This window comes from Pteronotus mesoamericanus, unplaced genomic scaffold (assembly GCF_021234165.1).
Source record: "Pteronotus mesoamericanus isolate MK-2021 breed Mesoamerican mustached bat unplaced genomic scaffold, CSHL_Meso_final contig_32, whole genome shotgun sequence".
Taxonomy (NCBI): Eukaryota; Metazoa; Chordata; class Mammalia; order Chiroptera; family Mormoopidae; genus Pteronotus; species Pteronotus mesoamericanus.
This window is the reverse complement of record NW_026555134.1, coordinates 13,129,531-13,141,970: the sequence shown is the minus strand read 5'-3', so window position 1 is coordinate 13,141,970 and position 12,440 is coordinate 13,129,531. Positions and strand designations below refer to the sequence as shown.

The 12,440-nt window shown below is 36.1% G+C and overlaps 1 protein-coding gene across 6 annotated transcripts in view; it reads left to right on the top strand.

Annotated features, from left to right (window-relative positions):
* FSTL5 (follistatin like 5) overlaps positions 1–12,440 on the top strand; it is a 553,085-nt gene that overhangs the window by 294,885 nt on the left and 245,760 nt on the right. For all 6 annotated transcript variants that reach the window (XM_054576111.1, XM_054576108.1, XM_054576110.1 and 3 more), the window contains exon 6: positions 8,691–8,811. In XM_054576111.1, coding sequence (XP_054432086.1) covers positions 8,691–8,811 — 121 coding nt within the window. The remainder of the gene's footprint in view (positions 1–8,690; positions 8,812–12,440) is intronic.

Sequence of the window (12,440 nt, the reverse complement as noted above, 5' to 3'; positions counted from 1 at the left end):
ATTTCTGCCTCCCCAAATGATATAGAGTTGGCTAGTAGGGTAGAGTAGGATATCAAATTTGGCTTTTTACAGAAATAAAACAGATTATCATTGCCTCCACTTTCATATAATTCTCCACTACTATATGACAAAGATGAGATTTAAATCACATTTTAAAGGTTTTTAGAGAACTCTTGTTTTTAAATATCTATACTTTACTGAAAATAGGTAGATGGGCATTTTATTTAGTTCTGGGGAGCCCTATATCTTTTCTTGAATCTATACCATACAGATTCAAGACCCCATTCAAACTGAAGATGTTGAACTGAGTCACCTCTGCCAGTAACCAATTCTGCATGTTAAAGACAAAACCAAATGTTCTGGCTTTTCCTGAAGACCACTCTGATAAGCTGTGAAAAATTGCTTGTTTGGTGTCCTACTTTAGTTCTACTCTCTAAATCTAAATAGGTATCTGAGGTTCATTTATGCTATCTGGATCTCTCTGTGCCCTCTCAAATTGTATTCTACAACAGTAAGAATTCAACACTCTCTGTTGGTCTACTGTGAAATCTGAGCTTTAATAACACTTGCTTCAGTAGAAATTGTTCTTGTAGCAATATACTCTAAATTCGTTGAATTTTTCAGTGTATGTCTCATAGAATAATAGCTCACTTCAAAAGTCTCAAGAGACATTTAAAGAATTTTCTTTCTTTAAAGCATGGTCACACACTTGACCAGAGCATCCTGGTATCTCCTTGAGTGTTGTAAATATGACTAGTGTGGACAGGCACTAAGCTTCACAATAACTCATCAGAGGTCTTAAGAACATATAATATTCCTAAAATAGACCCCAAATCAAGATGCCAGGATGATGTGATCTAAGGTATGAGCAAGATATTACTGGCAGGCTGGCTTGTAAGAAAAATTCTTCCAATGGGAAGAGAAAAGATTAATGATTTCTCATTATGAAAGGGAGCATAGAATTCTTCTGCATCGTTTGTTCACGTGGATATTGAAGTCAGTGGGAATATTGAAAGAGTAAGTAAAAATGGACAGAAATATTGTGAATCAGGAGCTTTATCCTTTCATGAATTATAGGGTGAGAATAGGAGAGAATCATGTAGCTGAGATTCAAAGAGTAGATCCTTTCTATCTATCTATCTATCTATCTATCTATCTATCTATCTATCTATCATCTATCTGGTGAATACTGGTTTGCAAAGAGGAAATAATCAAGAAGTGCCAATAGGGATGCATATAGTTATTTATCATCTTTGCACTGGGATAGAAGGATCTGAGAGAATTTATCCTCCAATTGTTAAAATTATTGAACAAATGGTTTCCTTAAGGGACAGCCAGAATATTTTAAAGTCAACATGGTGAAGAACATGTTTTTATAAGAAATAGAAAGCAAAAAAGAAATTTCTGATCAGCAAGCAGTATTCCCAGAGGACACATTGATGGGTTTGAGTTGGAAAGGAATAGAAATTGGGTCAGATTGAGAAATGTGTACAGCCAGAGGAGGCAACTTGCATTTCATAGAGTCTCAGAGATTAGCCAGGATATGAAGCACAAATTTGGATATTTGTTCTTAGAAGAGAATGAGCCACTATTTCTTGCATTGTGGTCTGATATATTTGATCCTCAGGGTAAGATGAGAGGATACACAGGTTGACATCATTTGCTGCAATGCCTCCCTTGAGTTTGTTGGCCCTCTTAAAGGATAAACTGAAGGATATTACATTTTTAAGAGTTTATTTGAACAAAAAATCTCACAAAATGAGCAACCAAACTGGAAATGGTTAGAAGCAGTCCACTGAAGGAAGCCGGGGGGAAACTTTTATAGAAAGAAGGCAAAAACAAACTAAGGAAATAATTGATTGGTTGCAGTTTAAACCAAATGGCCATTTGTGATTGGTTGTCCTTAGGTTTTGATTTAGTAACCTTGAGCCTATTTATAGGCTCAGATTTTGGTTTGCTTATGTAGGCACTTCTGCATTAGAGCTGCCTCAATCTAATGACTTCTTATTTAATTAATTTAAAAAGCAGTGAATATAGGGTTTTGGAAGAGGAATGGTACTAACAGCTTGGAAAATCTGCTCCTTAGGCCTCTTCCAGTTTCATAAAATAACACTTGTAGAATTTAAGTAAGCAAAGTCATTCTATCATGATTCTGAGTTTAAATAAGCATCTGTATTGAGTATATTGATTTAGCTTTTTCTTCATTTAGATTTTGTCATTTTAATTAGCTGATTCACATTAGGAATGCATATTAGAATGAAATATTTCCCTAATGTGTGTACATGCCAACTCTTTATTAAAATAATAAAAATAACTTGTTCACAGGATTTAGATTATTATGTTATACATATTTGACTTAAAAAGCCATTCACTCAATGACTACCATATGTGAATACATTTACAAAATTAAATAAAAAGCAGGAATAAATAAGACTGGATATTTTTAAGCCAACAGTATGGGTATGGCAAAGGTATTTTTGCAACCTTTGTACATAACCATTTTCTTTAAAGTTTATTTAAAATGTTACATGAGGAATATGTATGAGGAATGGATGCTTACTCTTTGAGTTTATAAAGCCTATTACATTTTTAAAGATTTTTAAAGAGGTTCTAATGACTAGTCAGCATATGTATTTAACACTCCGAGATTGGTAAGAATTGTTTTGTCTCATAGATAAAAAGCTATTTTAGTGGAAACAAAATAAGTACAAATAAATAAGAACTTTTATGAATAGAGAAGAATGATAAGTGAGACCTTGCGGAAAATGCTATGGTAATTAATTCCATTTAACATTTTAAAAGCCCATAAACCTATCAGGTATTCAAAATTAGGCCAAAGAAACCAGGTGTTTGACTTAGAAAGGCACTGGTGATGCCAGTACATAGGTCCTACTTGTACTGGGAATTTCTTTTCAAGTGCTAAAGATTTCAGAGTGATAATAACAGCAACAATTAGCACTCAGCGAAAGGTAATTGTTGATTTTGATGCAATGCAGGGCTACCATTAAAAACCAGGACTTTCAATTATATCTAGAAACATAAGTAACTATTGCCAGAGGTAGACTGGAAATAGGTTATTGCCAAGTCGCACGAAATGAATTTCAGGGACTTGTGTGTAGAAGGATTTGAGAAATAGGGGCAAGATTCAGTGGAAGGGCCCGCAGGACACAGCTGCCCCTGCAGAGGCTGCCGCCACCTGCCGCATCCAGGACCAGGCAGCTTAGCTCCGTCTTCTGGAAGAAGGCCAGCCCTGGGAGCCGCAGGCCTCACGGGGGCCCACACAGCCCAGGAGGAGGGCCAGGGCCCCGAAATTCTGTACCATTAGCCTGGCCCCAGCATCCGAGGCTTCAGTAGTCTGTTTCAGTCTCCGTTGGTCTCCGGTCCCCGGACGCAGTGCTGGTGCTGCACTTGGGCCTGGGTGGCTGTCACACAAATGCCGCAGAGAGCTAGAAACGCCTGTCAGTGCTAAATTTTGATTCTATTTCCCTGGGCTTGGGAGAGGGTAGGCTTTCTTTCAAACTTCCTGTATCTTCCCGGGGCTATGCTAGCGCCTCACCTAACCCTGACTCTTTCCTGGATTTTCTAGGTTTCTTGACCTTATCTTACTCAGCCCTTTCCCCACATTTTCCCAGGCTAGACTCCTCCCTTTACGGTGGATATTTTAGCTCCTACGGTGCATGCCTCATAGTTCTGCCTCTTTATCTGGCTTCTACTGCACGCACATTCGCTTAGGAGAAGGGCTTCCCCTCAGCACAGCCTTCGCTTCTACTGCACAGGTGCCTCAGCAGAGGCATTTCCTCTCTCACTGGTTCTCCCTCCACACCCTCCTCCCCCGCCCCGGGCATGATTGCAAAGCTGCCACTTCTTATTCAGTTTTAATGTTTGATTCCATTTGCCCTTGTCCTTTGTTAATAAATAACTGCCTATTCTTACATTACTAGTTTCAAATATTATTTAAAATGTTGTTCATAATATGAAACGGGCAACTGAAACACTCAAAATTTTTTTAAAAATTACTTTTTAAAAAAGTATAAACATATTATCTGTAACATCTCTCCTTTACAACGTCAAGGTGGATTTAAAAGTTTGGCATGCATGTTCAGGGAATCCCTGTGATCCAAATAGAAGGCCTTGAAAATAAAAAACAACAACAAAAAAACGTTCTTTTCACCAGAGGTTTAATAATGTCATCTCTTCAGCTGGTCTTTCAAAAGAATTAGTTATCCCTATATTATTTTAAGTGCTTTCTAACCTGTTAATTTTAATTATTTTCATTTAATCCTTTTACTATACCTATTGTAGGATGGCATCAGTTACATATGATTAAACAATTATGACACTAATTATTTACTCTGTCTTTTCATGTTGTTTATTTTTGGAACACTTGACAACTAATTATCTTGTTTATTTAATTTTTTGATTACACATTCCCACTCATCCTCTCTAGCATAGTATCTGCATGGAGTCAGGGATGGTGTCATTCTTATTTACAAACTTATTTCCAGCCCTAGCACAGTTCTTGGCATATTTCCTTGCAAAGAGAAGGGAGAGAGGGAGGGAGAAAGAAAGAGGAGAAATGAAGAGAAAGCATACAAGAAGGTGTTCAGACTAAGTAGCAGAGGAGTTAACCCATACTGAGTATGAAGGGGAAACTTAAAGCTAATGCCTAGAGATGGGTATTCCTATGAAAGGAATTTTTTTTTTTTTTAATTTTCTGGCTCTTAGGCTTTGATGTAATTTACACATTTGCCAAGGAGAAAAGTGAATATATCTGCCTCTTCTCAACTTCATAAATGTGGCCAACTTTCTTTAAAATAGAGATTCCTAAGCTCTGATTTCACTAAGATCATTGAGCCTTTGACATGGTCATAGTTAGTTTGAGAAAAATGGTTTGGATGAGAAAGAGAACAGATAACTTGAACATATGAATGATGTGTCTGTCCATAAATTCAGTTGTCATTCTCTCCTGTCTCCACCAAGGAAAGCAAAGAAAAGGATGTAGAACTGGCAGGTTCCACTCTTCTGTCCTTTTGTACCCCTCACACATAGTCTCTTCAGTATGACCTGCCTTGGGATCATCAAAATCAACTTCATGTATATGATACATTTTACAAATGTCAGTATAATAATCTTAGATTTCCAAGTCATGCCGTATTTCTATAAATCTAATGCTCACACATCTCTATAGCAGGGAGACAGTTTTGTATACCCACTTCTGACACTTTCTATTTCTCTTTCCAATTTTATTTATTTTTAGATAACTTACCATCATCTGACATACTCTATGTTTAACTTGTTTATTTCTTTGCCACTCTTTCACCGGCATGTATGTTCCACATGGGAGGGACACTTGTATGTCTTTCTGTTGGCTGTTTTCTGGACCTATGTCACATAGTTGACAGTCAATAAGAATTTGTTGAATGGATGGTGGAATAAATGAATGTGAAATAATACTAAAGAGAATAGCTTATCTGGGAGGGGGACAGGTTTTTTTGGGTTTTTGTTTTTGTTTTAAATTTTCTGTTTTGGAGCAAAAAGAAGATAGTACCAAAATATTGAATCATCTTTGAGTTATTACAATTCCTCATGCAACTTTGACAATTTTATTATGCTGATGTTAAATGTATCCCCTCTTGAATTCTGTGTCTGAATTCCCTTGATCACATATGTTATGCTGATATTTCTATCTTGTCACAATGACTCTAACCTGTTTGAAGCCCAAAATTCATGCTACTTGATCTTTAGTCAGGATTTTTTTTAAGTATAAAAAATTTTTATTTTTTTCTAGTCTTAACAAGTTCACCAAAGCCCTGATAAGTACAGGTAATGTCTTCAATATTTTACAATAGAACACATAAAATTGTAAATAGCCTACTAGACTGAAGTATCATCCTAGATACTAAGTGACAAAATATTCACTGACTCTAGTCCTGTCATCAATTACTAGTTCAAAAGTAAGTAACATGTGTTGTGAAAAGCCAAGAGTGGGAAGTTTTGAAACCTATGCCAGACAGAAAATGAAAGGAGTTCAGAAAATTATCAAAGCTCTACAAGTCAAATCGCCTGTGTCAAAATATGCTTAATGTATTACTATATACCAGGGAAAGGAGTCTACTTAAGTTTTCTCTCTTACTTTCCTCCCAATAGTCAAATACTCATCACTTGAAGGCCATCAAAACTCTGGGTATCTAAAGCAATTTTTCCATGCTGTTGAAAGGATAGAAAAGCATCTCCCTGATGAGAAGCACCCCAGGCTGTACCAAAGGTCCATCAGGAAACTTACAGGAGAGGAGAATGGATGAGAAATCATGTTTTAACTTGGCTACTTCATTGACCAAAAATGGAATAAATGAGGAAAACATGTACTTAAAATATTGATGAATGAAGGAATGCATCACTTCTTTCCTGAATAGAGGCATGGCTCAGTAGAGATGAACCAAGGTTTTTAACAAGGTCACTAGTGAGACCATGAGTTTTTCTAGGGCACACATTAAAATAGCATGTGCAGCATAAGTTCTATAATCACGACCAAATCAAGATCAAGCTAGTCTTATGCCAAGCCAGCATTCAAGAAAATGGTAGAAGTTGTTCTCTTGGTCTCATACATAATTTAATTAGAGTAAAATATTAAAACAGAATTAAATATGAGGTAGCACATGACGACAGCTTTCCACCCAACTTTCTCTCCCATCTCGATCTCATTACAAAAAGGTATGAGAATAAAAGCCACTAAGAATATTATTAAAATACCTGACCAAATCCTGGTGTCCCTGAATCCCAAAATTACAACAATAGCATTGTGAATCTTAAGCAAGAGCAGAGTAAGGTAAGATTAAATCCGATGTCTCCCCTCCCACCCAGGAAAAGTCATTTTCCATGCTTGAACAAATAACAGATGGAGAATGACTGAGAGCTCTAGTGCCTTCTAAGTAGAAAAGCTATATTTGCTTTCTCATTAGGCTGATAGGAGAGATGGCTAAAGACTTTAGGTAGATTCATAATCCCTCCAGCTGGACTGTCCTCAAGTGTAGGGTTTAATACTTTCTATCAATAGTATCGATTTATATGGCCCAATTAAAACAGGCAAATGTTTTGCCTTTTTTTAATCTTCTCTAAGGCAGGGACTATCAGATTAATCAATGAAATTTGAATACAATGTGTAAGAATAGAGAATCCATTATGTGGTCAAAGTTATATGTTTTGTGAATATGTTATCCTTGTATATCCTTCCTCAGGTGCCTAAAGATGGGGCTGGGTATTCCAGTGACCCACATGCTAAAATTCATCTTTAGACCTGTCTCAACAGGTTATCCACATTCAGTTGTAAGTGAACTTTTAACACAGAAATGTTGCAAAAAGGGTTAAAAATAGCTCAAAAGCATCTGAGAATCTTTGGGAATTCAAATCACAAATCTGTCATTGACATAACCAAGAAAGTCTGAAACATACTTCTGTACCAAAAGAAACAGTGATACATTGTGAATGCATAACTAATAAGCACAAGCTGGTTTGAAAATCTATAGTGGATTATTTGAATAAGAAACACATTATCTGTAAAAGTCATTATTTTTAACTTTAAATGATTCCTTATAAGTGTATACTATATGTTGTCTTGCCTCTGACCATACGTGTGTATATATGTATGAGCATGTGTGTGTTTGTGTAACCTTCGTTACAATCATGAGAGAGAGAAATGTTACTATCTTCAATTTCTAACTGAGGAAAGGTTAAGTGATTTGCCAGAAATTATAGAGCTGTTAAGTGGCATTGGCAGGAAATGAACCCAGAGCTGGCTGACTTCATAGCTGGTTTTCAGATCACCCTACTTAACCTTTTAGAAAACACACACTGTGATGCTCAGCTCTCAGCAATATGAACTATGGCCTTTGTCGGTGGGAGCCCTTGGAGCAGTTATGCAGCTACCCGGAATGAATAGGAAGGTTTGAAAAATCTGGGGGAGCTCTTTTATATGGTAGGCAACACTCAAAAGTAGTCGAGTATAAAAAAGCTCCAGCCTCAATCCATAGGACAGAGCAGAGAGGAGAAAAGCAGTTTGGTGATTTTCCTTACCCACACTTGGCTAGATTTTCATCATCAGTCGCTGCATTAATTCTATCTGGCTCCTGGATACAGTCATTTGCTTAATAGCTCCTTTGTGACTATAGGAGTTAATGCGCAATCCCAAATGGCTTCACTTTCAGTTGGGAGGAGTTTAGACAGAGGAGTAAAAAAAGTCTAAGTCCATTTTTCACAAATAATACAAGGACAAAAGCTGGAACAAACTATTTTACTTGTTCTGTTGGGAAGATCCCTGTTTTATTTTGACATAGGTCACTGAGACATACGAGGGGATTTTCATGTGGAGATATGTCCTTGAGTCAGAATAAATGGAGCAAAGTGAGTGAATGAAGTACAAAATATCATTTTAATGTTCAGATTTTTTGTGTCCTACTGTGAGATTTTTCTATTAGAACATTTGGGCCAAATTCTAAGTATCTATCTTAACCTGATGTCTTTGAAATGGTTAAAGATAATTGTCCAGTAACTGAAAATGACATTTTTTTCAGATTCAGTTCTTTGCCAAACTGTACACTTAAAATGATCTATTAACTGATTATTACATATAATTAATAATACTATAGAAATGTTAAGATACAGATATAATTGTATGGTTATGGTTTTCTTGTTAGGTGATAAAACAGGAAGAACTTGGCAAGGATCTTTCAGGTTGTACTCTATATGATCTACTGAAATACGATGATTTTAACTCTGACAAGCACCTGGCTCTTGAAGAATTTTACAGAGCATTCCGTGAGTATCAGATTCATTCCTTAATCCCTCTTTCATTTTTTTCTGATAACTTATACTAAAGGATATGTTTGCTTGATCTCAAAATGTAAGCTGTTTCTTGAGAGATGTCATATAATGTAGATAGTTTAAGTGTTTGGCTGTATTGAAATATATGTAAAAGCTAAGGGATTTGGTAGTTCCAAAATAAAGAGATGGAAATATTTGATAACCCTGACTCATGTTTAAGACATTAAATCCTCAATGCAACTTCCAAGGTTATTTTCGAGTAGGAGCAGCACTTGATCAGTTGTCCTCATGTAACAAAAACAATTTTGTTATTGACATACTGAGATTATTTTTACTTTACTGGGAAACCAAATTAAATTAATATAACTTTCTATATATATTTCAATTAAATCTTTGGGGTGACATTAGCTAATAAGATAATATAATTTTCATGTGTACGTTTCTGTGATACATGATCTCAATATTGCATTGTGTGCCCACCACCCAAAGTCAAATCATCCTCTGTCCCCATATATTTGGCCCCTTTTACCTTTTACTCCCCTCCTTTCTAACCACCATACTGTTGTCTGTGTCTATGAGTTTTTGTTTTTCTTGTTCATTCACTTGTTGCTTACAGTTTTATAGCCCTCATATAAGTGAAATCATATAGTTCTTAATTTCTGTCTGACAGATTATTTTGCTTAGCATGATATTATCAAGGTCCATCCATGTTGTTGCAAATGGCAGTATTTCATCTTTCATTATGACTGAATAGTATTCTATTGTATATATGGAATACATACAATTCCATATATTTGTATCACATCCTCTTTATTATACATTTTAATAACAATAAAGAGCATAAGAAGGAAAACTTATATTTAAGTTCCTTTGGAATGATTTATATTGTTTAAATTGCTTAAATTGAGTCTCTGTGCTTTATGAAAAAGAGTTACAAAGATGATTTAGTAAAAAAAATTATGCCAAGTTATTTAAAAATAGTTCAAAGAGAAATAACTAAGAGACAAAAGGGAAAAAAAGGAAAAGTTTAGGAGCTGTGTGCAAGAAAAATAGAAAAAATAAATTAACTGATTGGTATTTAAAAATCACTAAAGAATCAGTTAAATAAAATTTATTTCATCACCTGAAACCAGTTATGTCATATATAAACACATACATTGTCCTGGGGAGCACTGTGCGGGGGCGCTCCTGGATCTGAGGGTTACTGTCTGCAGCCAGCTGAGGAGGGAGCGGGGCTCTGAATCCCACAGAGCCCGTCCCGGGGTTGTCACGGACGGGGTAGGAAACACGAGTCTTTGCAAATACTTCTCTGTTTGCCAGGAGACAGGACGTGGCTCTTCCCTCTAGGGGAGAAGACCCCAAGCCCACATGTCCAAAGGCTTCTATTGAGAACCATATGCACAGGGGTATGGATGCAACTCTCATCAATCAATGTCAAAAGGCTATGTTTACAGAAAGCAAATAGAGATCATAGATAACAATTGGAGGAACACAAGAGATCTGCCTCAGGTCAGGGTCTATGACTAATGTGAATCTCCTTCCCAGTCTGAGCTGGTTATCTTCGCTTTTGAGGGAAGAACAAAGCACGTTTAGAAGAATTTACTTCTAGGCCTGATTGTCCTGGAGAACCACTCCATCCAGTTTAGGGCTGTACCTGCCTTTAGTATTGTTTCAAACCTGAGCCAGGTTGGCAGGGCAGAGCCCACCAAGAGATAAGGACGCCTCTTTCAGATAAAATGAGGACTTCGGCCTTGTCCAAGCTGAGCCGAGGGGTGTGGGCCTTTTTGCCCTTTCTCCGTGTGTCCCAGGTCCTTGACCTGCTGCTTATACCGGCTGTGTCTGTCTTAGGTCATCCTTCCTCATGAGCATTCTTACTTGTCTTCGACTAACCAACCATCACTGGGCCAAGAAGAGTGATGTGAGGGAGGCAGGGGCTGTGCCCCTGCCCCGGGGACAGGCTTTGTCTCCTCAGTGGCCTGCTTTCCCATGGCCTCCTTGATAATTTCCAGCCCTGGGGCCCTCTCACCTGTAGACAGGGCTACAGTTTATGAGACTGGACAGGGGGTTTCCCAACAATACATTATATATTAAATATACATATATCCAATATGCTATATATATACACACATATGCATTACATATTGCTTTCCAAGAAATAGGATTTGTACTTGGTATAAAAGATTTTTTTTGAGTTATGCTTCTGCCATCTATCAGTGACCCAACATTGGGGAGAGTACTTAAATCTCTGATAAGGATAGTAATTTATTTATCACATGATAATTTTGTATTAAAACATTGAATTATATTTCATGTAATACTTGATACAAGCAAATTAACATATGTGAAATGGTTGCACATTACAAGCTTTAAGGAAAGAGATCTCTTTGCTCTTCAGATTTAATTAAATTACATTTCCACTTTAAATTTTAGACAAGACAGTATACAAGAGGAGATGACTCAGTAAACAGTTATCCTTTAAAATTGTTCTCAAGGCTAGACTACTTTTCAAAGATAACAAGAAGGTAGCATATTTATTCTAAGTTTATATGAAGAAACGGAAACCCATAGAAATTGAAAACTAAGTGGCTGAGTTTATAATCAAACCCACATCAAAATAATTATGAAGTCTATGTGTTTTCCACTAATCAGTCTGTAGTAAACATTGTTTTGAGTACTCAGGATGTCAAGGAGAAGATATAGTTCATCAGGGAATAAATTATATATATTGTATTAATTATATTATATTTAATACTGTCATGCAAGATAGAATGGAGTAAATGTCATAGAAAGGCCTGCATAAGACATTAAGTTAATTGCTAAAATAACCTCCAACTTTGGGAATCAAGGAGACTTTATGAAGATGATAGCAATTGAATTAGTCTTCAGGATGAGTGGGTTTGAACTTTGAGAGATAAGCTATGGGAGATGGACTTAAACAATAGCATAAATCAAAACTAATGTGCATGAAACATCAGTGTATTTATAGAAACGAGTCCAACTGCAAGATTTGTTTCAGGTCAAAAAATCTATAAAAATGTATTAGTTATTACTATTTAACCATCTTGTTAATGATCAGTCTAATCTATCAATTACTATTCCCTAACTCCATACTATGAGAATACGTGGATATGACTAAAAAGCAGTAGTTGAAATATGTAACAATAGCAGAAAATAACTTAATGGATATGTCAATAATTTATCAAACATCCAAAAGATAATTAAATGGGTGTATTTATGTAGGGTTTTTATTTAAAAATGTACTACTATTGATGGTAGAATGGTAGAGCTGTAAACTGAAAAAAAAAATTAAAATAAGTATGAATCATATGTTATTTCCATGACAGCACAGCCAAAACTGAATAATAGTTCCTTGCAATATCAGTAAATAAGAATCTTGCCTATAATACTGCTGCTTGCACATATCACAAGGAAAAATAATACTGTTTAGCGGGGGTATGGTGTTAAGCTGCTAAGGAAGGCAGAGTAGTTCAGTATATTGTTCTGACAAATAACGTTCTGTAATTAAGAAATTAGAATCATTGATAAAAGTGTCCAGTAGAGAAATAGTAAAACGTTTATAAAGGAACCAGGTTGTACTAGGAACTATTGATTTGGATAGAAAA